We start from the raw sequence: 25,731 nt of genomic DNA, 5'->3' as shown, positions 1-25,731 counted from the left end.
ATACCATAAATTCTGACGAGCCTTTGTTTCTCCTGATGCAAACAAAATTCCAAATGGTGCCATGCAGAGGTCAGTTGGCAAGAGAGCACAAGCATCATCCTAAATGGAGCCATGACACAACCCACTTTCAAGTTCAATATCATATATTAAAACCAGTTGTTTCCAAAGCATGATCCAAAGACCCCTGTGGATCCCCGAAACTCTTTCAGGGATCCTATGAGTTCCCCTCTTTCCCAATGGCATATCAGTACACAGCTAGATAGTCTTCACGTATTCACTCAAAATGACCCTATCTCAACAGGCCGAATACGCCAATGACCAAAGCAGCTGCCTTCTAGCCAGTCAGACGCTAAAGAGATGGATAGCAAGGGCAAATAATACCACTCTTCACACTATAGTTTGTTTCAAAAAAGTTATCAGTCATAAAAATGTTACTAATATTAACACATAATAGGATTTTTAGTCTTTTTTTACTTTTTGAGATAGGGTCTTGCTCTGTTGTGCAGGCTGGAGTGCAGTGGTGTGATCAGAGCTCACTGCAACCTCCATCTCCCAGGCTCAAGCCATCCTCCCACCTCAGGCTCCCAAGTAGCTGGGAACACAGGCACGTGCCACCACACCCAGCTAACTTTTGCATTTTTTGTAAAGATAAGGTTTTGTCATGTTGCCTAAGCTGGTCTCGAACTCCTGAACTAAAGTAATCCCCCTGCCTTGGCCTCCCAAAGTGCTGGGATTACAGGCGTGAGCCACTGTGCCCGGCCTATTGTTATCTTTAATAAATAAATATTTTAAAAATTTCCCAGGGCTAACTTCTAAATTAGTAAATACTGACAGATAAAAATCCACATAAACACTGATAGGTCCCTGGGTGGGGGAAAAAGGAAAAACGAAACAATTAGAAAAAGGAACTTTTAAAAAAACAATATAAACAAAAGCTCTTTGGGATCCTCAGCATTTTAACATTGGAAGGAGGTTCTGAGACCAAAATGTTTGAGAACAGCCGTAATAAACTCTTGAGTAGAATTTTCTAAGATTACACTTACCTATGATATTTTAGTTTTTAAGGAAAATGTTTTGATAGCTTGTACAAATGAAAGTAACTTTTAAAAAGCAATTCTGAAGTTCCACTGAGGGGCTTATAGAAAGGCACACTGCTTTGTATGCACTGCCTCATTCCTTACTGGTCTTTGGATTCTATCCCTGCTTTACAGACGAGGAAACTCATATAAAGTAACTTGCCTCTGCTACACAAGTTCAAAGCTCGGTCGGGCTGGCTTGACTCCAAAGCCAAGACACATTACCAACAAACAGGCATTTCCTTTACTGCTGAAAAACATTTCCCCAATTTTCTATGATACTCACATCCTACCTAATGCTTATCAAGGGCGATATCCTCAAAAACCCCATCGTTTTCAGAAGATGGAAAGCCGAGAGTTTTAAAAGGGAGTTTAAAAGGGAGTTCAAAATACACCACTCACTGGGCTTTGGAGTTGTAACTTGGAACCCACTCTCACAAGCACTGGGACACTATTAAGTCACAGAGGACTCCAGGGGCAGAGACGACACCAGCAGAGCATATCTGGCGGCAAACACTGACCAGCCCCAGGAAGCAATTTGTTGTAGGGAATTTACCCAAGCCCAGTCCAAGGCTATTAACTTTTTTCTTAATGCTCTTCAGAAATTCTAACCCAACCTAAATTCTATTAGCTCAAATCCCAAATTAATAGAATCTCAATTGAGTTCTTACTGAAAACTGGCTCCACTCTTGAGTGACCAGGGTAGAATTTCCAACCCATTGCTAAATCCATCGGCGCATTCCAGCTCTGTTTTCACACATATGACATACAGAAACATTCATATGTGTGGCTCAGTTTTAGACTGTCTTTAGTCATGACTTATTTTCAGATTGTTTTATCTGTAGAGAAAAAAGTTTTAGATCAAATTCCCCCCCTTCTATCCAGTACAACACATTTGTCATTATACAAACAGGTGCATATCGGAGCATGCAAGAGACAGCACATCTGCATACAAGATCACACACAAGTGCCCATGAGTGCCCACATGTGCAGTCTAATTTTATGCTGGTTATTCTGAAAGTTGCAGATGACTAAAAATGTAACTTCCTTACCAAACAGGGGCCACGCTGGCAATAACTGAGACACCTAAAAACTAGCTGGGACATAAACTGCTAAAATGAGAATCAGACATTTGCCTGACTTCTGTACATATTTTTTCAACAAAAAGAAAAGGGGATACAGTTTCCTGGCAGAAAACTGGCCAGGGCCCAACTCCTAAAGCACATAGCCTTGTGTCCCCAATTCAAAGGAAACGAACTTCAAAGAATATTTACCACTGCTATGAAAAGGAGTAGAAAAGTAAGCTAACAGATTAAGAAAATATAAAGTCTAATTTACTGTCTTTATTTACTTTACATAAAGTACTGTATTGTAAAAATGTCATTAAATTATAACAAAGGAAAATGTGACTTCAGGTTCGGCAGAACCAAATTTTTGCTTTTTGATAGATCTTTCCTTTTGAATCACCCCTATAATAAAAGCCGTCATCCTTGGAAAGAGAATTTCTCAGGATGGCAGGTATCTTGCAACAGAGCTGTGGGGTTCTCTGTTGAACATCAGCATCTTGTATAAATGCCTGCCACACACTAACATGAGCAAGCTAAAACAACAAAGGATGCCGCAAGCGTTGACAGGAGCCATCTGAGATTATCTAGGGTATGTGTCCTTCACCTCAATTCTGCTCCCTCAGCCCAGGAGACGTGCACCAGCTCCCTCGGGAGATGCTGGCTCTGAGCAGCTGGGAGGCCGCCGCATGTATCATCTGCCGGGGCGGGAGGCCTGAAGGAGGTGCGCATCTCTCTCTTTCTTCCCCGGATGACACCCCCAGCCCAGCACATGCCTCCCATTTGCTGCTGATGACACTGCAGGTGAGACAGGCAGACTGGGCCCAGTTCCACAGCTGGCACAGCTCAGCCTTAAGGCACTAACCTCACTCTCTCTCTGTACCTGGCCCACGCCGGATCTCCTAACGCTGCCAGCCTGTGCTGGGGGAAGCCTCCTACCATGTGGCCCCATGCTTGCAAACTGCAAGCACCCCTCCAATGAAGGGAGGTGGCGTGGAGAAATGGGCCCTGTGTGCACCAGCACAGAAGGCCCAGAGCTACAAGAGCCCCACCCCCATGCAATGTGCGTGCAAGTGCTTAGCACATGTGGATGTGCTTTTCCGGCCAAGGTCATTTAGTGGCAAATTCAGGAAACACCCTCAGGGCAATTAGGTCCTGATAGAGGGCTCTGAGCCCCAGGACTCAGCACCTGGGCTGGTCCCACGTGAGACCCCCATGTGAGTCAAAGCTGGTCCGGCTTTGCTATCCCCGCCCTTGAACCCAGGCATCAGGGCTAACACTGGCTCCATGGAGGGCTGCAGACTTGTACTCAGGGGCCACAGCACTCGGGTGTGCTGGATTTCCATGTGGTGACAGCAGCCACAGTCAAGGGAGTGCGGGTGTGGGGCCCTAAGACGCAGGTGGCATTTGTGGGGCCAAGTCCATCCCCGTTCACAGAGAAGCAACAGGAACTCCCAGGCCCTCCTATGCAGAACACACGTACGAGAATATCAGGGGTGGAACAGAAGGAAATGGTTAGGCGAAAACAAATGCAGCCGTGCAAGAGCACAGTAGAAAACTTCAGCGGCGCAGTTCCTTTCACATTCACATTCTCCTCGCGGTTGATTCTGGGTGAAGTGACAGGGCATGCCACCATCTCAGGCAAAATGAAATTCACCTGCCTAGGACTCTGAGCTCAACTCTCCAAACACCACTACTTCCCTCTGAGGCTGCCGTGAGTCCCTCGTGCCAAGCCACAGACATGTCTCCTATGAAAGTGACCCCTGAACATCCAAGCATAAAGGACGCCCAACAATACAGACAACCATCGTGAAATAGGAGTAAGAGCATCTGAACAGATCGAATCATCCAAGCGTCTATTATGCCTCTGTGGAGCTGCTCATGTGATCTCAAGGGGGCAAGACCTTAACATGTCGGGGAGGGGCTGCTCTCCAAAGCCCAGCTGATAGCCACAGAGAAACTGCTGTTAAGTGTGAAAAGCAGGCCCAGCCTTTGACACAATCTGCAATCTCACACAGCAAATGGAAACCAGGACACATGGCGCATGAGGAAAGGCGGAATGACTCAGTGCCGCCCAATACCAAAGCCACCATGCTGGCTTTGCATGTCCTGCGTGGTGAAGGAGCCTCAGGGCAGACCCATGACAGGTGGCCAGCTTCCCAGTGCCAGAGAAGAGCAGGCCCTCCTGGCTAGAAATCAAAGTTGGAGAGGAAAGCAGGAGGTGGATACCCACCATGCTCACCACGTCAGGAACAGGGAATTCTTCCCCCATGCAACAGAGCTGCCCCGGCCGGAGCGGGACCACAGCCTGCTCAGGGCACCGTCCCACAAAGGCAGGTGAAAGCAGAGAGCACCAGCTTTGGGAAGGGTGGGACATGGGGGGAGGTGGAGGTCACCCATCTTCCCTCACTCCTTCCCCCTTGTCAATCACCTCCTGCTTTGGAGCAGAGGCTCCAGAGACCCAGGGAATAGAAGGCAGTGCCCCCCACCGCACACCCCTCCTGGGCCAGGGAACATCCAGGCAGGAGAGGCTCTGAGCAATCATCAGGAACACCCTCCAGCCACACACAAGCCATCCCATGGAGTTTTTCCAGCAGGCTTTCCGCTGGAGGTTATGTCCCCTCAACCCACCTCTCTGTGGCGCCCTGTGCGGAGGTGGCCCGTGCACGCCGCAGCTCCTCCTCCAGGCGCTCCCGCTCCTCCTCCAGCCGGGCCACATCTCCCGCGGAGCGGCGCTGTGCGATGATGAGCTGAAGCTCCTGCATCAGGGCCTCCTTCTCCTTGATGAGCTGCAGCCGGTCCCTGTCAGCCTCGGCCGTGCCTGGCCAGGACTCGTTGTCAAGCCGGGCCAGCTGCTGCTGGATGTTGGCGACTCTGCAAGAGAGGGAGGAAACAAGGACATCGGCGGACTGAAAACGCCATCTTCACACCATCTCCACACCATCTCCACGTCTCACACTGATTCTGTAAACTCCCTTTGCCAAACAAGTAGTGAAATGATTGCACCAAGCGACCCTTACACTTAAAAGGATTTGGAAACAATGGGTCCTAAAAAATGGTGCAGAAGTCCTTTCCTGAAGCTCCCTTAGCCTGAGATTCGAGATGACAATAACCCCATCGTGCCTGTTCCAAAGAACTGACAAAAAGGCCAGCAGCCCTCAACATGCCCAAACTCTGAGTGGCTCAGACTCCTGATTTCCTACATGAAACTGTCCTAGAGCAGGAGGGGGTCTGCTTGTTTCTTCTGCCCACCCTCATCAGTAGCTAAACAGCATGCTGGACCCCCAGAAATGCTGCCAGCTTCCCGCCTCCTCAGTTGTGTCTCACCACTGTCAGCCGCCTTAGCAAAATAACAAGAGAGAAATGCACTCATCATCTGGCCTCCTGAAGGAAAGACCTTCAAAGCCCCATGCTCCATGTCTTCTGGTTCTGTGTGCTCCTTCCTGCACCAGAACCGCTGGCCATACATGAATTCAAAACACCTTTCAGAGAGCAAGTGAGCACTTGACAAAAGCTGAGTGCATTGAACAGTGAACAAACACGCCTACAAATATGTGAGAGGACGAGAGGCAGCCCTGTGAGCGTGGATGCTGGTGAGAGATGATATGGGTGGATGCAAAGCGCAACAATCCTCAAGGTGGAAAAACAGAGGCTCCTATCAGTTTCCATGCCTCGAAATTTCCAAGTGCTTGCTTGGCAAACAGACTGCATTACTTTTTGTGTCATGAGGTGCTGTCGAATGCAGATTAAGTGAAACAGATGTGGCCTGTATTTTTAAAGTATCTTTTAAAAGTAAGAGTAGAATGTTTTAAGCCCTTTAAGTAGGGTTAAAGATGAGGGATATGTTTCCAGGGAGAAACTAGGAATGGCAAACTCAACCTGAACCCTGTGCTGTGGAGGACATAGTTTGGCATACTCAGCCAAAAACAAAATCCGAAGACTTCTCTGAGATCACAAAGAGCTGTGAGAACAGGGAAGTGGCAGGCACACATAGCCCTACATCCTCCGAGGGAGATGCAGGGCAGAGGTGCTCCTGAGACTGCCTCCTCCTGTGCCCGTGGTGCACGGCACTAATCAAGGCTGGCTTCCCACCTTCTGGCTCTAGACCTCAGAATCCTCTACACTATGAGCCATGTGGATATCCCCAATTGAGTAGCATTGCCACACATGTTAAAACCTGCCACCCAGCCCTGTGCCAAGTCAGGCTCCACCTAAACTAGACACGAGCACACGGACTCATGAGGATTGGGAATGACTCCCTCTCTAGCCACCAAACGAATCTGAAAACCCACAGTTAAGGAAAGAAATGGGTATACAAGTTATAGTTTAAATGTATGCATTTTACTCAAGTCCACTTCAACAAGGTAAAGACACTAGTTGAATGTCAGTAGCTTTATTAGATAAGTTATTTTCTAACTTAAAACTCATTTCCGGAAAATGTGTTGGAAGATGGTGCCAAACCATGTCACCAGAAAAACTAATGACAGAGGCAGTTGAACAGGGCTAGGAATCCAACTGGGCTTAAGCGTCCACCTATGTCTAATTAGTGTAATTAAAATTTATGGCAGTCATATACCCAAAACCCAAGGAAAATATACTCCAAGCAAACCCACAAATAAGTCAGTGCTAAATCAGACATTATACCCAGTGACATTTCTGGAACATTCTACAGCAGACCAAGACAAGAAATAAATATAAAAGATGAAGAACAATGAGCAAGTCTGTGTCCTCATACTTTTTTTCATTTCCATTTATCTGATCCACAGGAAAGTCTATCTGAGCCCAGCTAAATTTTGCCCAACCATTTTGTACTCATACTAATTATCATACATATAATATAAACAGACATATTTTACAAAGCACTCCTTTTGAGTTTTCTGAGCCTTAAATATGAAGAGATCAAGATTCCATTTGAGTCTGCCAGCTCTAGGTTAGCTGCTAGCTGCTAGCCTACTACACCTTCAGCAGCTAGGATTCAAGCTGCTGAAGGTGGCAGGAGATCCAGTTCCAGATAATCACACCCTTTCCAGGAAAATCTCAAGTAATATGCACTATCAGAAAAAAAAGAATGAGGAAAAAAAAGAATTATAGGAGGGAGGAGAGGCAAAGGGCAAGTTTCAAAAGACCTGTCTGCTGCAGGCATAAAGAAACAGAGCAGCAGCCCAAATTAAACCATGCCCTGTCACTTCCCACATCTGGCAGGAAAAATATGCAAGGACACATGGCAAGGTACGACCTCTCCAGCAGAAATAAAATCTGGATGAGGCTGACTTCTTGCAACCCATCTGGAAATGTTTGGGCTGTGCTGAACACCAGGCAAACATTTCTGTGCCTAAGAATTGTGGGGTTTAATAATAAAATTTCAAAACAATGCAACAATGCAAACAATCTCATCTTCATTTCAGAGCTATATATGAATCTAGAAGAAACTGGAATATATTGGAAAGTTCAATTTCTTTCTTTGTTCCCATGTTCTACGTGTGAACATTTGGGACCTGCTTCAGCTAGGTCGAGAGAGGCACATCTGTCTGTCTGTCTGTACTGGAAGCCAAAAGCACTAGGATTCCTTCAACAATCGATTGTTCTTAAGTCCCCGTGAGACAGACAAGACGGCTCTGCCTTTAAAACTGTATGACTTGTCTACCTTGCCATGGGCCGGAAATGAGCCATCTGCAAGGAGTATCTTTAGTAGTTAGGTTTACTTGAAGGAACAGACTTCCTGCCTAAGGCTAAACACAGATGTACTGAGTTTCAGTGCACCTTCTTCTACATCCATGCCAAACAGCTGATCCACCGGTTGGAGCCTCGTTCTTGTGAGTGCTGTTGTTCCAATTTTGGGTATTAAAGGAAAAACAATTTCCAGAAAGGCTTTTCTTTGAAATATCATTTCAGTGAAATTAAATACACGGAAGTAAAGCAAGGTCATGGTTAAAGTTTGCAAAAAAATAACTTTCCCAAGTTTTTTGTAAAGAGAACTAATAGCAGCTTAAAATTAGAGAGGATTTTTTTTTTTCTGTAAGTCAACTATATTCTTCAGTGATTCTTATTTCTGAGGGGTAATGAATTTTATGGCCTATATAAAATCTCTCCCGAATGCCTTTAAAAGCCTTAAAATATATGTCCCCGTGTCCTGATAGTGAAGAAAGCAAATGTTCAATCAAGCATGCAGGTTTCTTATTTATTATGTGATTCCCAAACTCTATTCCCTGAGCAGGTCTAATGTAGACAGACATAAAATATGAATCATTTTTCCCTTATGATTTTTGCCCTAACACTTTTCTGTTACAACCCAGGCACCATTAAACCATGAACGAAAACCTGCATTTATGCCGCAGAAACTATTTAGACTCTCACAATTCACATGAAAATCTTAAATACAATTTGCATTTTTATAGGAAAACAATGCACTTTTAATAATAAAAAGTTCTGAGGCATATCAAGAATAATCCCCAATTATTTGAATTTATACCAAAAATCTGCAGTCTACAATATCATTTCTCATGTTCCTAAAATCCTGCTGCTTTCTGGAATAGCAAGCAGAACTCCGGACAGCCCGTGGTCCTATCCCACGGTGATGAGTCATGAGGGATCCCAATGGCACATTCCAGGACACGGTGTCAGCTTAGAGCCTCATACCTCCAGATTGCAATTATGGCTACAGGTTTGATACTTCTTACATTTTTTTCTTAGTTTTCTTGTTGTAAATACCCTTTTAAATAAAAAGCAAAGGTTAAAGAAAACATCAGCTGAAATGTAAAGAGAACTAATAGCAGCTTAAAATTAGAGAGGATTTTGAAATCACCTGATTTTGAAATCACGGACAATGAAATCACTTCAGCTGATTGAACTAAACTAGCGTCCATTCTACTCAACTCTTTTATGTCAGAAGTTTGAGAAGTCTAAATCTAGAATATCTGGGATAAGAAAGGTCTACTAATAGACCAATATCTCACCCCGTCCTCAGATTCCCAGCCCTGACATCTTCTCCCTTTACAACAGACAGATCTTCAGAGAGCAACTTCATCAAATAAAAAGCAGCAAGTCTACAGGCTTCCTCACATTGACCAGAATAGGGAAGACAGAGCCGCAGTGGCAAAGATGCTTTTCTTTATTTCTCACAACTGTGCCCCACCCCTAAAACCCAGATACGAAGTCATTTGAGAAATGAAGAAAAAATCCAAGTGATTGATCAAATTCAACTGGAATCATAACACTATACTGATCCCCGACAACGGATGAACAGCAGGACTGATCCTGGCAACAAAAACTAAGAGGCAGAGAAACTGGATGGACCGAATGTTTTGTTCCTATCTGGACTGAGAGTGTTTCTATGGTAACAGCTACAGTTTGTGCACAGATCTGGAACAAGTGCTCTTAAGTTAAAAATAAGGAGCCATCTGCGTCATCGGGATTGCTTCAAGAAGACTTGCTCTTTCAACTTCACTTTTAAAATTTCTGAAATTTTTAAATCAGTAATGTGAATATTCCTATCATTAGGTCTGCCTCGGGAATCTGAAGAGGCATTCCTGAGGCAAGGTGCAAGCAGTCCTTTTGGTACACTTCACAGGACCCACAGTTAAAAACACAAAACTGGTCATCATGACAGTGGTCGTTTGGCCAGAGAATTCTCTAGAAATCATACCACCCACTCAGAATTATGAGTTCCACTTCCACAAACTTCCTTTAAATCCGAATATATATGAAATCCAGCTGGGTGGGGTGGCTCACACCTGTAATACCAGTACTTTCGGAGGCTGAGGCGGGTGGATCACTTGAGGTCAGGGAGTTCGAGACCAGCCTTGGCCAACATGGTGAAACCCTGTCTCTACTAAAAATACAAAAATTAGCCTGGTGTGGTGGCACGTGCCTGTAATCCCAGCTACTCAGGAGGCTGAGGCACAAGAATTGCTAGAACCCAGGAGGCGGAGGTTGTAGTGAGTCAAGATCGCGCCACTACACTCCAGCCTGGGTGATAGAGCGAGATCCTGTCTCAAAAAAAAAAAAAAAAGAAAGAAAGAAAGAAAGAAAAAAAAAGGGAAAAAAAATCTGAATATATATATGAAATCCCTCATTGTCCAGAATTCGGCAGTTTTGACAATTTCCCACATCTTAAAAACAATCTCAAATATATACGTGCAAGGAAAGACCTCCAAAATGCCTGAGGCATAAACTTCTCCACCATTCAGAAGTGGCAAAGCACAGGAGGTTCTGCAGAGGATATACATGATGGTTCACTTTGTGTATCAACTTGCCTGGGCTATCACTTGCCCAGATAGCTGGTAAAACATTATCTCTGAGTGTGTCTGGGAAGGAATTTCTGGAAGAGATAAGCATGTGAATCAGTGGACTGAGCAAAGAAGGTCCACCCTCACCAATGTGGGTGGGCACCATCCAATTCATTGAGGGACCGAATAGAGCAAAAGGGTGGAGGAAGGGTGAATTCTGTCTCTTCTTGAGCTGGGACATCCACCTTCTGCCCTCAGACACCAAAGCTCCTGGTTCTCAGGCCTTCAGACTCTGGGACTTACACCATGACCACCCACCCACCCACCCACTTCAAACCCCACCCCACCCCCAGTTCTCAGGCCTTCAGACTTGGACTGAATTACACCACTGGCTTTCCTGGGTCTCTGGCTTGCAGATAGTGGGACTTCCTGGCCTCCATAATTGTGTGAGCCAATTCCTATAATAAAACAATCTCTATCCCTTCTCCTCCCTACCCCCACTGTTGCTAGTTCTGTTTCTCCGCAGAACCCTAATACAGTAGGGAAGCTAAGCTTTCAGGGTGAAATGATTTCAGGAATGAGAGCTGGGAGATTAATGTCCAAGGGCGAAGTAGCAGAATGAAAAGACGACACTGAATAGTGGCACTAATATAATAGAAGTTCACCTGGGCAAGAGAAAAGGGCACATGGTGTCCCTTAGGCTTGGAATGAGGGGGCTGGGAAAAACACATTATTCTTTGCTAACACTGCCACTAAGAGCAACGTGTTCTTTTTCATGCTTTGGTGGGTTGATGGGTGTACATGATGCCTTCCTGCTCATGGCACACCACTTCTCCAGGGGACAGTCACAGGGATGTCAGGGACATTGTGTCCCAGCCTGATCAAGGGGGCTGAGGAAGAGACCATGGACAGGACCTCAAAGCCACCATGCTTTGCCTGTGGTGCTCAGCACCTGGCTTCTGGAATGTTAATGTTTGTTCTACAAGAATGAGTTCTTGCCAGAGAACCACTTGCCACTGCTCTCTCCCCAGGTCTATATCGTTCTACTCATGTGCCTCACTTAGAGTCAGTTCAACAGAACACTCTGAAAATGCCATCGTAATGAAATCGCTGATCTGGTGCTGGGGAGACCTGATAACATCAACCCTTCCTAGTCTTCCGTCTGTCTACAGGAATGGGGCAGAGGGGAACCAAGGCTGTCCTGACAATGCTACAAGGTATGTAAAGTCTAGGGCCTTGCCCAGGCTGCTGAGGGTTATGTGACCTACAGCTGAGTAGTTCACACGGCAGGCATGCACTTACTGGTCAAGCCTTAGCTATAGGAACCAATGTGGAATGACTGGAGGCAGAAACAATCACGCCAAGGGGACTGGAGACGTGCACTGCCGCATCAGGGAACCACAGCCCGGAGGGAGCTGCAATCAATGACTCAGCGAACTGCAATCACAGCTGCAGACTCCACCAACAAGAACACTTCATGGATGTTTCTAAGCAGCTTCAAGGCCACTGAAAACACCAAACTCATGGTCAAAACCAAGATCTGCCTTTCAAATGACCCTCCACTTTACTGTGAGCCTCTGGAAAACCCTGTTGAGGGCCATCCTCCTCCTCTAATTTCAGGGAGAGCATCATCTCTGTCACACTTTCCCCAGGCCAGTCCAATTTAAGAAAGGGGATGTGCTGACAGCAGGAATTTAGGACTGCCAGCTTGTTATTTTGCCAAGTAAAGACTTTGGAAAAAACCAATTCACATCAACGATCATCATTAGTTCATTAAGAGAAAGATGTTTTAACAGAAAAAAAAATATATAAAAATATGTATATTAAATACATACTATAAATATATAGTAAATATGTATTAAATATATATTACACATATATATTAAATATATTATATATGTATATGTATATATGTATCTCTGAGAATTAGATAGTTCTTTGAATGGAAAACAGCAAGTCGGCTTTAGGAAAACCTGCCGCTGGCCCTCCTTTTGCCCGTGCACTGTGGACCAAAGACACCTCAGGCTGGGCTTGGGAAGCAGAGGCCTGCCCGTCAGCCAATGGCACCACTCCTTTTTCGTTCCTTCACAGCCGCTGGGCCTGTGGAGACAAGTGTCTTCTCAGGTGTACTTCCTCCTCTTGTCTCCTCCAGCCCTAGCCATCCTCTTTCGGACCTTTTACTACACCCCTCTGGCCAGTCTCATCCTCGCCAGGCCTTTGACAGGACTTCCTCAGGCTCAGTCCTGGCATCTCCTCCTTTCTCCCTGTGTTCCATCTCCCAAGGTGAGCCCAGCTGCTCGATGACTTCGTCTCTATGCCATCTGGGTTCCTCCAATGGCCCTCTCCACATACCACCATCTGAATGGCTCACACGTAACCTTCCCAACTCAAAGGTCCCAGCATGCCCAGCAATTCTGACCCCTCTTCAGGGCATCGTGGCCCCCATGCCATGGCCTCCCTCCCTGCTCACGCATCCTCCGTTCCAGCCTGGCTGGCCTTTGCTCTACAGTTCCAGGCCAGTCCAGCTGCTGCAGACTGATACCTCATCCCCACTCCTGACTTCCACTCTTACCTGAGAAAGCCCATCCCCAATTGGTGGGCGACTGGAATCCCAGCACTCCTTCAGGGCCCACCTCCAATGCCACTTTCTCCTACCCCCAAGGAGAGGACTGATTATGGAGTTCAAAGGCTAGTAGCTCTTTTGAATGTCCATGAAGGCCCAGAACTGTGAGTCTAGCTCGGTGTGTTGATGTATCACACCTTGAACATAGTCCTTGAAAGGGAGAGACAGTTCCCTGCCTACCTTAGATCCCTAAAGGCACCCATATCTTGAAGCCCTTTCCCTTTTCAAGTCAAGGCGAGAGACCCCAAGGCTCACACCTGGATGGAGGTTTCAGGAAGGGACCAAGGAGCAGAGCAGTTGGCCTGGAGCTGACCTGGCCCCAGGACTGCCCTGGCTTGCCCAGTCCCAGGAGCAAAGGCCAAACGGCAAATGCAACCACACGGGACCCTCATTTACTCATTCAATAAATATTCACCGAGTATGTAGCTGCTGGGCTTACAGCAGTGACCTACAATCCCTGCACTCATGAGGGTTATTTACATTTTCACAGGGAGAGACAGGCAGTAAGAAAGTAAACAATGGTTAGGTAATAACATTTGCTCAGCCAATCAGGGGGACAGGGGTGAAGACAGGGTGGTGCGATTTTATTCAGGATGGTCAAGGAAACCTCTCTAACAAGGTGATCAAAAGGAGAGCAGAGGTCATGTGAAAATTTGGAGAAAAGCCACCCCATTCCAGGCAGAGAAGACAGAACAGGCCAAGGGCACTGTATGAGTTTGTTCTTTTCTGCCCCAAATTATCACAGCTTAATGGCTTAAAGCAACACCTATTATTCCCTTACAGTTCTGGAGGGCAGAAGTCGAAAATGGGTCTACAGGGCTGCTGCGTTCCTTCTGGAGGCTCCAGGGGAAAATCTGTTTCTTTGCACCTTCCAGCTTCTAGGAGCTGCCCGTGCTCCTTGGCTCCTGGCCCCACACTATTCTGACCTCTGCTTCCAACCTCACATCTCCTTCTCTGCTGCTGACCGTCCTGTCTCTCTCTTATGGGGACCCTTATGATGACACTGGGCCCACCTGGACCATATAGGCTCATTTCCCCATCATCTCAGGATCCCTAATCTAATTATATCCACAAAGTCCCTTTTGCCATGGAAAGCCACATCTTTACAGGCTGTGGAGATCACGATGCAGACACCTTGAGGGACCATCATTCTGCCAGCTGCACATGCTAGCTCAGGAGTTGGCTCGGTGGGACTGAGGCCCGGTGGGAGGCCCGAGGGGCTGCTCAGTGCAGGCGTGCTTGAACATCGAGGGGTCGATTGGCTGGAGCAGGGTGAGTGGGGAGCGGGCTGATGCCTGTGAGTCAGCAGGCCACCTGCTCCTGTGGGACCCTTGTTGTCCACACATTGTGGAGATTCAGGAGCAAGACAGGAAGAAGCCCCAGGGCAAGGTTTCCGGACCTCGGCACCGTGGCCATGCTGGGCCAGGTAAGCCTTTGTTGCGGGGGCCATCCTGTGCACAACAGGATGTCGAGCGGCTTCCCTGGCCCCTGCCCACTAGATGCCAGCAGCACCTGCCCTAGAGTTGGGACACCTAAACATGTCTGCAAACACTGCTGGAGGTCTCCTGGAGGGTGAAGACCTTGCTCCCTGTGTGGAGCCCCACTATGCTAGTGGGAAAAGGACAGGTAGCACCTGTGCAGGCCCACCCAGGTGGAGTTTAAAAGACATCTCTGGTTTTTAAATGCTCCAACACAGCCCACAGAGGCATTTCTGAGATGCCGCTACGGTCACTGAAGGCTGGACCTTCCTCTGTAGCTGCGGTGCATTTCCTAACAAGGTTCTGGCCATCTTGAAATAATATGGTATTTTTTTCAAAAGAACTGATGAAGTATCATGCCTGCCCCTTGGATAATTTTCTTAAATACTCAACTTTTCACCCAAATGTATTATTCCAACATTTAGAAGGTTACTCACCATATACTGGCACCATCTCTAGAAAACAAATAAATCACTTGCTATGTTTGGTAAATGTCACAGCCAAACACATAACAATCATGTTCTTAAGTGTAGCAACAATCTATTTGCTGAGTTTAATCCAGCACAGCAAATTCCAGCGCCCACACTCTGCAGTTCCACCAGCAACAGGCAAGAGCAGAGAAATATTCAGAAGAGACCATCGCTCCTCACAAACTCGGGCAGACTAAAGAGAAGGAATGCATGATAAATGAAGAATGCCACCACAGAGACAACCGGTATTGGCAAATGAACTTGGCACCGTTCTGTGGGGAAATTTAAAGCCCACCACGAGTCCATCCTAAAAAGCCAAGAGGCACTGGTTAGAAAACCTCCTAGAAAACAGAAGGTCCGTGTCCGTGTCCGTTTAAGTTGGCCCTGGAGCACTGAATCATATGATGTGCTTTTGTTACTATTTTTACATTTTTTAAAAAGCCAACAAAGTAGCTTTCCAGACATCCATGAATGGTACAGTGTGCTGAGCAGGCCTAACTGTTTAGCTTCCAGAAAGAACTCCCTTACCCCACCCTACATTCTTCTATTCTGCTCTCCCCGCCCCCCATGATAATATTTCATTTGTGACTCAAGAAACTTTTTTTAAAAAGATATGCTTGATACTTTTCTGAAGCACTTATTTGGAAATAATTTGGTTTTAAGACTCTTTCCGGCCGGGCGCGGTGGCTCAAGCCTGTAATCCCAGCACTTTGGGAGGCCGAGATGGGCGGATCACGAGGTCAGGAGATCGAGACCATCCTGGCTAACACGGTGAAACCCCGTCTCTACTAAGAAATACAAAAAATAGCCGGGCGAGGTGGCAGCGCCTGTAGTCCCAGCTACTCGGGAGGCTGAGGCCGGAGAATGGCGTGAACCCGGGAGGCGGAGCTTGCAGTGAGCTGAGATCCGGCCACTGCTCTCCAGCCTGGGCTACAGAGCGAGACTCCGTCTCAAAAAAAAAAAAAAGACTCTTTCCAGAAGGCACAAACGAGAGAAAGTCTCTAAAAAGAGAATACAAAAGCCAGAGAGGATAAGAATATTGAAAACAGGAGTCCTGCGCAGGTGAGAAGATGTGTGGCGCCCTGAAATACTATACCATGCGAGGGTTTGGAAGCCTCTCAGCTTTGTCCATGTCTGAGGATGAAGACTGGGAGGGAGGGAGGGAAGTGAGGAAAGAGAAACACAAGCACACAAAGTGGGTCAAGCCGCAATTTGCAGGAGGCCAACGGTTTGTGACACAGGACAACATACATGGAATGAAATCAATTAGGTACTGCTCACCTGTTGACCTAATGCTTATTGAATGTCTTATAACCAAGATACATGGCTTTGCCCATTAGCCTATGGAGTTAGAAGCCACACATATGAAAGATCAAGTGGTTTCACTTACGATACCCTCCAGAACTGATGCTCGGTCTACTGGAAGGAGGGAAGGGAAGGAGGGGTAAAGGTTCTGAACTACCAGGGATGATGAAGCCAAAAAAGTTTCTATTCTTAGGGAATCATGTCTGTATCACTGTTTGCAATACTGCAAATTTCACATTTTAAATGCACTTGAAATGTTGTCATATGTATGTATTAAGCTACATGTAAATGAAGATCCTTGACTTGATATTCTATCAAACGCTGTTCTCCGATCAGACGTGGACAATCACACGCAGGAACTCTGCCACGCCTCCTTCCACAGGAGAAAGTAAGCAGAAGGCGAGGTTGGATAAAAGCGCTTCTTACCTCTTTCTGGCTTCTTCATACTGCCAATTAAGTCTGACTCGGTCTACAAGTCTTGTTTTATCATCAAAGACGAACTTTCCGGAACAGGAGAGAGAAAAAAGAAAGGAAACGCATATTAAAAACATATTTCCAAAATAGCAACTTCACTTAAACTTTCAACAGCAATGAGAAATACTCTTAATCTCTTTCACTTTCAATCTGTGCAAGGTCTGGAAGGAAACACCAAATAACCCTTTGCGGCCGCCCCTGGCTGGGGAGCGGGGAGGGGGAAGGGAAGACTCTTGCTTGCCTAAACTGGTAGGGTTTTTTGTTTTTTTACAGTAGCAGCACATCTATCTATTCTGTAATTCCAAACAGCAACCACAATTTAGGTTTTAAAAGAAGTAGGAAATTACTTAGAAAAAGTTGATACAAAGGCAAAAACCAGTCATCCCATTTTGTGCAGTCCATTCTCTAATTCCTCAGTAAACATAATGATGTTCTACTCGGAAGCCCCATGGTCTGAGGCAGCTGGACTCGCTGTGTGAGGTATGGGCTGGTGGACGCCTTCTGATGCCACGAGGCGTGTTAAAGAACCAAGGGCAAAAGGAAAGCAAGCAAGGTCTCAAAAAGCCACAACTCGGGGAGTACCAATATAGAGTTAGCCTCTAAATGCAGTGCTCCATGACGAGTAGATGTACTTAAATATTTTCGTACCAGTTACATTGACGGCAACAAAATCCTACACAAAACAAAAAAAAGACATGTATAGGAAGTAACTGTAGTACATTTTGGTTAATTCCTCATTCCTGCAAATATTCATACAACTCCAGTTTCAATAAATCGGCTCCATCTGCTGATCTGACCTTACTAGACCACATATTATGACCACCAAGTCTTTGTTTTTGAAGTAACTGCCCATCAACAAGTATCTGAAAATATTCAACTTGAATGATTAGCAATGAATTTATCGATACGAATTTTGATCTATGTTGATGAAAAATTTCTTTGCAAATTTATTGCCTTGAATGGCAAGATGAAAAAGTGCCTTACAAGGGACTGAGCATTCTCCAACCAGAATGACAATCGTTCATGGTTTCTTTTTTTGAGACAGGGTCTCACACTATTGCCCAGACTAGAGTGCAGAGGCGCAATCACAGCTCACTGCAGCCTCAACCCCTTGGGCTCAAGCAATCCTCCTGCCTCAGCCTCCCAAGTGGCTGGGACTACAGGCATGAGCCACCACACCTGCCTAATTTTTGGTTTGTAGAGACGGGGTTTCACCATGTTGCCCAGGCTGGTCTTCAACTCATAGGCTCAAGCAATCTGGCCAACTATGGCCACCTCAGCCTCCCAAAGTGCTAAGATTACCAGCATGAGCCACCATGCCTGGCCACAATTATACATGTTTAAATGGCCTCATCCAATGCTCCTCTCCAGCTTCCTCAGTATAAATGTATTTAAGTGGCAGTGCCACAGCTCCAAAAACTGTCCACAGTGGAGATGACGACTTGCCATTTCAGTCCCCTCTTTATTAGTGACCTCACAACCAACTCTTCATCAGGATCTATAAACATCATCTCTCAAACCTCTTCTCAAAGCTGTATGCACCACTCTCTAAGCTTTGTTTCTGTACTCTTGAGAATTAAATAGACATTTTAGTGAAAAGAAAGGACAGCCAAATGGATCCAAGAGACTCCTGCTTCAGAGTTCCTATGCAGCCCTACAGCGTGTGCAACCCTGTAGCTGCAAATCTCCAGTCTCAAAAAGCACGTCTGATATACAGCAATACCCACCCCACAAAACAGACTCAACACAAGCTCAAAGTGAGGTAGGCAGACTTCTAAGATGGCCCCCAATGACCTCCACTCCTGGGATTCTCCCCATGTGAAATTCCCTCCCCTTGAGAATAAACTGGGTCTACAACTTGACTCTAACCAATAGAACACAGCAAAGGTGATGGGAAGTCATTTCTGTGAATAGGTTACAAAAGACTGTGACTTCCACCTTGCTAGTGGACTCTCTCAGCTGGCACACTTTGATGAAGCAGACTGCCGTGCTGGAGTGGCCCACGTGGCAAGGAATTGAAGCCCTCAGTCCAGCAACTTGTGAGGAACTGAATCCTGCCAACAATCGCATGAGCTTAACAGTGGCTCCTCCCCCAGGTGAGATTTTGGATGAGACCACAGCCCTGGCTGACACCTTGATTGCAGGTTCCTGAGAAACCATGGAGCAGAAGACCCAGTCCAGTCTCCTGGACCACATCGAGCATGAGATAATAAAGGAGTGTTGTAAGAGGCTAGGTTTTGGGGAAATCTGTTTTGCAGCAATGGTTAGCTAATACAGTCATAGTCTTTTGATCTATTTTTGTATAATAACACGATGTGGTTTCTTAGAAACTACAGGGGTTTAGGGATGAGAAATGTTTCAAACCCAGACCTGCCTCTCCTCAGCTACAAGACCTTAGGTAACCTGGTATCTCGGTCTCCTGCACATCACACAGGATGGGAACAACTACTTAAACTGAGATAACAGCTATGAAACTGCTGACCCAGGGTCGGCCCCAGTAAACGGCAGGGGCTCATCAACAATGAACAGCGACTGCTCAAGTAGCATAGCCAGCCACCACTCCTCAACTGACATTTTTAGAAGGGTTGACCTAAATCACTGGAGAACCTTCTATCTTAACTGTTTCTCTCAAACTAAATTCTAATTCTAACCTTACAATAAGCAGCAATGAATTATTCACGAATTCAATGAGTTCTGTACTTGTTTCCTTCCCTCACTCCAAAATCTTTAGGCAAAAATGCCAAACATTTTTGAATTACAGATTCTCCTCTGTGTGTTACAGATGGTGACCATATTCTTTCATCCAAAGAAGATGCCTAGTCAAAAATGGCCAAGTGTACGTTTGGAACAATGCGGGCAATTTTGAAAATAGGACTGTTCCAGGACACCCAAGACATAAAGGGCCATGATTTCCTACATTATACTCCCCTCAAAGAGGCACTAGTTGCCAAGATTTCAAAATATTCATTACCTAATTATTTAAAACTCAGAGTTCTCCATCAATTGTTTTTTCTCCTTTTGTTGCTTTCCTTTTATTTATTTTATTTCGGTGGGGGGGGTGGCACTGTGCATTCCATTGATACCTCATCTTTACTTAATAATCCTTTAAAAAAAGAAGCTCTTTAAACTGCTTTTCCATTTGGTAACAAATTAATGTCAAGCTTCACTCAATGATATTAGAATAGTAGTGTCTTTGAATATCCACTACCCTGTTTCAAATGGTGATCTTCCCAACTTGTTTCTGTGGCTAACTCAAGGCTTCACTAATTAACAAAGGAGGCATTATGACAGTCTTCCAAGTCTCAAACAAAATGACTTTTAATTCAGTTCAATTTCCTGACATTCTTTCAGAAGAGTAAGAAACAGCAATAAAGTAATACCCAAGGTGGCACAGCTACAAAGCCTTTGGAAATCAGTGGTCTAAGGCAGGAATCAGTACCTATGGCCCCACTGGCTGTTCTGTAAGTGAACGTTTGAGCAGCTCGAGGCCCCAACCTTACATGCTTGCAAGGCATCTCTGTCATGGTTGCATGTACACTGCAATGACAGGGTGGGGCGGTTCCAGCAGAACTACCTGCAAAGCCTTAAATAGTGACTATATTTACTATCTGGCCCTTCACAGAAAAACTGTGGGGACCCATGCTCTAAAAAGTCGTATGTCTGTCAAAAGAACAGTGAAACTCAACTCTCACAAGGAGTCTGTCATTTATAAGAGTCCAAATCATAAAGGCAGCAGTGATAAGCAATTCAGTTGTATCACACAGCTGGATGTGAGACACAATACTTTTTCTTCAAACTTAATGGCACAAAAGTGAAGGCATTTCTTAAGTGAACATGGAAAATTACACCAAACCAGTGATGGCAACACTGAAGCAGCCCTTCCCTCTCCCGGTGCATTTCTCCCCCTGGGCGCACATATACCTCCCCGATTATATCGGTCTGGGAGCCGGCATCGCAGAACTGCTGGGGTAGACCAGCATCGCCAGGCACGCCTGCATGGTGAGGGAAGTCCACTAGAGAGTCGGTAACGGAGCAGCTGTTCTTGAAGCTATCAGTCAGCTTGGCCAGGCTCTGGAACAGAATGAGACAAGCTCTTTGAACGGAGATGGCGATGTGTCTCTTTCCTCCAGAATTGGTCCTCTCATTTGTTTTAGGTCTGCTGCTTTATTTATTACTGAACAGTTGCCCCACCTGACCCCCACACTCATTAGATTTCACATAAATGCCCTTCATCACAGGCACCTCTAATAAAATTCTTAGTCATTTAAATCACATTGTAACTAAGTTCCCCTGGCAGCATGTGAATAAAATAGAGGACAATTATGGTACCATTTTTACTGGTTCTTACACCTTCGTGTTTCCTAAAGAAAAAAATAAGTATTTCTATCGAAAATGTAAATGAGTCTGACAGAGATGAATGCTGCCTTCAGATTGTTACAGAGGAAACACAGGGAAGGGGAAAACAGCTCCCAGACAATGTTTACTTTTTTTTTTTTTTTTTCAGTTCTTTGAGTTGCTGTTTTAGCTTACGTATTTTCATAAACCTCATTTTTCAGTCATAATTGTACATGGTCAAAAGTAATCTCATATGTATGTTGGTTTGCCAAAAATTAAAGTATGCATTCTGGCACATGAAATCTCTCTGTGTGACAGTTTTAAGCAGAAATCAGAAAATCTGATTTTTTTTTTTTTTTTTTTTTTGAGGCGGAGTCTCACTCTGTCGCCCAGGCTGGAGTGCAGTGGCGCGATCTCGGCTCACTGCAAGCTCCGCCTCCCGGGTTCCCGCCATTCTCCTGCCTCAGCCTCCCGAGTAGCTGGGACTACAGGCGCCGCCACCACGCCCGGCTAATTTTTTTGTATTTTTAGTGGAGACGGGGTTTCATTGTGTTAGCCAGGATGGTCTCGATCTCCTGACCTCGTGATCCGCCCGTCTCGGCCTCCCAAAGTGCTGGGATTACAGGCTTGAGCCACCGCGCCCGGCCCTTTTTTTTTTTTTAAGAGAGGGTCTCACTCTGTCACTCATGCTGGAGGGCAGTGGCACAATCATAGCTCACTGTAGCCTCGACCTCCTGGGCGCAAGTGATCCTCCCACCGCAGCCTCCTGAGTACTTGGGACTACAGGTACGCCACCACACCCAGCTAAACTTTTGTTTGTTTCTTTGTTTGTTTTTGTAGAGACCAGGTCTCACTATGTTGCCTGGGCTTTTCTCAAAGTTCTGGGCTCAAGCAATTCTCCTGCCTCAGCCTCCCAAAGTGCTGGCATTATAAGCATGAGCCACTGCATCCAGCCAGAAATCAGATTTTTGACCATTTCTTTTAGACTTCTGAATATATTCACTTTCAGCAAATTTTACTAGACACCAGAACCAAAAATGCCCAAGTGCAGTAGAACTCACAAAACTGGCTTGAGATTGAGATAAAGCCTTCTTGGGAGGGGTCAATATTGTTAAGTTCACATAAGAAAGGTAAAATAACTTATTTAACCTGGATAGAAGAGGACTCTGCCCGTGCCTCTTCCTGGAGCTTCTCAGAGTTTGAGAGGCTATGGAGACATCAAAGAAGGCGCTCGGGCCTGAAGCTTCTTCCAGCAATTCTATCTCTTGCCTCCATGGTGGGAACTCAAGCAAGGCAAATGAGTGGTTGGCCCTGGTGCTGCACAGGGTGGCCTCAGAGAGGCTGGGGCAGGCAGCCCTACTTGGCCTCATGGCATAAAGCCTCTGTGTCTCCACCATGGAACACCACGTGGTTCAGCCTGGGGTGTCGGTGATGGGTAACAAACATGGGGCATCTTGTTTGACGTCAGCTGAGCAGAGACCTCAGTAAATGGTAGCTGTTCTCAGTGCTACCTGTGTGCCAAAAAAAAAAAAAAATCTAACAATTTACCATTTACTTATCACAACCTGGAGAGGTCATCTGAAAATACAGATTCCTGGGCCCTGCCTCCAGAGATTCTAATTCAGTGAGTCTAGGGTGGGGCCTGGTAATCTGCATCTTAATAAGCACCGTGAGGACTCTCCGAAAGTCCCTCATGGCCTTGACCTTAGAAAGCACTGCCCAGGCAGGGTAGTTTTTTGTGCATCTGTCTCATTTTGCCTATGAGTTTCAGCTTTGCTTGTTCTGTCCTGTGGGTCTTATACTCTACAGAATCTAGACACATGCCAGCAGGCAGTAGGTGCTCACTTAGGGTAGCAGATGAAACATAAAAACTGTAACTGACAGCACTGAATGCATTCCAGCACTTTACGTCATGAGGTCAAGCAGTGCTCCCTGCCTTGGCCTCTCTGAGGCCACCATGTGCAGCACTAGGGCCAGCCACTCAGATGTCTTGCTTGAGTTCCCCACCACGGAGGCAGATTTTTGTATTTGCAAAAATTCAACTTTTTCTAAAAATAACAGAAACTACAAGAGCTCAAGGGGAAGACAACATAAAGCAATATAAAGCTACAATGATCCCAGCTACATATAATACAAACACACCCACAGAGTAAAATACTACGCAACCATCTCAAGGAAAGAAGCAGCTCTTTGTGTACAGATATGGGGAAAGGTAGGGGATATTGCTGTTAAGTGAGGAAGCTAGTGTGGAACAGTATCATAGTCCTGGCTTTGCATGAGGGCGGCTAAACACGTATTCTCATTTTTGTGTGCCCGCATGAATGTTGGAAGGGTAGGCAAGAAGCTAATAAAGGCAGGTAGGGGCAGTAGGAGGATGGGGCAATAGCGAGACTTTTTATCATAGACCTTTGGAATTATCTTAATTATTGAACAATATAAATGCATCACCCATTGCTGTGGGTTGAATTATGTTCCCCCAGGAGATATGTTCAAGTCCTAACCCCAGGAACCTGTGAGTGTGACCTTATTTGGAAATAGTCTTTACAGATGTAATCTAGTTAAGATGAGGTCATACTGGTTAGGGTGGGCCATTATCCAATGGCTGGTGTCCTTACAGGAACAGGAAATTCAGACATAGAGACAGTCATGTGACCATGAAGGCAGAGATCAGAGTAACGTGTCTACAATCCAAGGAAGCTGGAAGAGGCAAGGAAGGATCCTCCCCTAGAGGCTTCAGAAGTATGACCCTGTCCACAGGATTTCAAATCCCTGACCTTGATTTCAGACTTCCGGCCTCCAAAACTGAGAGACTAAATTTCTGTTGTTCTAAAGCCACGCAGTTTGTGCTACCTTGTTACGGCAACCCCAGAAAACTAAAACAGTCAGCCTCCATATCCGCAGGTTCCACATCTCCAGATTTAACCCACCGCTGATAGAAAATATTCGGAGGGAAAAAAAACTACAACAACAAAAAAAAAAACACAAAGAAAAAACCAATACAGTGTAACATCAATTTACATAGCATTTACAATGCAGGAGGTATTATAACTAATCTAGAGATGATTTACAGTATGGGGGGGGCCAAGCGCAGTGGCTTATGCCTGTAATCCCAGCACTTTGGGAGGCCGACACGGGAGGATCGCTCAAGGCCAGGAGTTTGAGACCAGCCTGGCCAACATGGTGAGACCCTGTCTCTACTAAAAATATAAAAATTAGCCGGGCAAGATGGTGCACACCTGTGGTCCCAGCTACTCTAGAGGCTGAGGTGAGAGGATGGCTTGAGCCTGGGAGGTCAAGGCTACAGTGAGCCATTTTTGTGCCATCGTACTCAAGCCTAGGAACAGAGAACCTGTCTCCAAAAAAAAAAAGAAAAGTATACAGGAGGATTGTGCAGATATGCAAATACTACACCATTTTATATAAGGGACTTGAGCATTCAAAGATTTTGTTATCCTGAGGGATGGGGGTGTGTCTTGGAACCAATCCCCCAAGGATACAAAGGGATGACTCTATACATACTTAAATACAGTGGGGGGTGCGTATGTGTGTATGCATGTGTGTGTGTATTATATATACATATATGTTATATATACAATAACTATATAACATGTAATACCTAAGTATATTAAAAACATCTTAAAATAAAACACATGAGCAGGCAGGCAGCTTACATGCATCAGGTCCCGTCTCTCCTTCTCGCCTGTGCAAATAGCCTTCTTGATGGTGCGGAGCTCACTCATGATAGCTTGCGCCTCATCTAGTTTGTAGCTGGTGTGAGTACTTGACATCTTCCGATCAATCCTGGTTAAAACAAAAAAATCAATGTTATTTCACATGAGATCCTAGCATTCCATTAAACATACAACTATGAAAACCCGAAAGCTTCACAGAAAGGTGGAAACAGTTAAAAGTAATGTTTTGGCAAAGAAAAAGAAAGACCCCAAGGAAGCATCCCTCCTTCTGGTCGATGCAACACCCTTTGCTGAGGAGCACCCTGGGCAGGTGAAGACTTCCAAGTTGGGATGCCCACATCCTCCGCTAATGATCACGCAACAAGATTGCTTGCTTGAGTAATTTCCCAAGACTGTAAACTCCTCTCTCTGAGAAGAGGACATGTTTTGTTTATCCCCAGGTTAGTGGTCAAAATCTTTGTTAAATAAACATATGAATGAGATCTGTGTACAGGGAGAACATATGGGACACAGCAAGAATTAGTGAGCTTTCGATAATGGTGCTTTGTACAAAAGCTGGAAACTCTTCTGTCTCCTATAACTCTGATTTCATTCTGGTTCTAATTTATTACTCACTCTTTCTCCTACCAAGTCCTCAATTCTTTCCTTCAATCCAAACACCCATCCAGGGAAAATGGCAACGTCCCTCCCTCCTCCTTCCTCCCCTTCCTCCCACCATTCCTCCAAGCTTCCATCCTCCCAGCCAGCTCCTGTGCACACCAGGCCTGGGTCTGGGGTTGGACGCAGAGCACAGAACAAAACAAGACTTGGTTCTGCCTTCAAAGGGAGGTGGCCTCTGAAGCATGTCCTTTGTCACGTCCCCTACACCTGAGGCTCCAGCCTGGAAAGCCCTAAGGCTAAGGAACTTGAGAAACCTTGGTCCAGAGTGGAATGAATTCCTTCTCTGGAAAGCAACTAGCTTCTTTCAGGTTCCAAGTCTCCCAGTTCGT

At 45.7% G+C, this 25,731-nt stretch overlaps 1 protein-coding gene across 1 annotated transcript in view; it reads right to left on the bottom strand.

Annotated features, from left to right (window-relative positions):
* The window catches only part of WWC3 (WWC family member 3), a 128,821-nt gene that overhangs the window by 29,157 nt on the left and 73,933 nt on the right, over positions 1–25,731 (bottom strand). The window contains exons 6-9 of the mRNA XM_015126924.3: positions 24,722–24,851; positions 20,637–20,786; positions 16,668–16,741; positions 4,772–5,014 (exon numbers count right to left, since the gene is read on the bottom strand). Coding sequence (XP_014982410.3) covers positions 4,772–5,014; positions 16,668–16,741; positions 20,637–20,786; positions 24,722–24,851 — 597 coding nt within the window. The remainder of the gene's footprint in view (positions 1–4,771; positions 5,015–16,667; positions 16,742–20,636; positions 20,787–24,721; positions 24,852–25,731) is intronic.

This window comes from Macaca mulatta, chromosome X (assembly GCF_049350105.2).
Source record: "Macaca mulatta isolate MMU2019108-1 chromosome X, T2T-MMU8v2.0, whole genome shotgun sequence".
NCBI classification, from domain to species: Eukaryota; Metazoa; Chordata; class Mammalia; order Primates; family Cercopithecidae; genus Macaca; species Macaca mulatta.
Note: the sequence above shows the minus strand (reverse complement) of the source record. Positions and strands in the feature narration are given on the sequence as shown.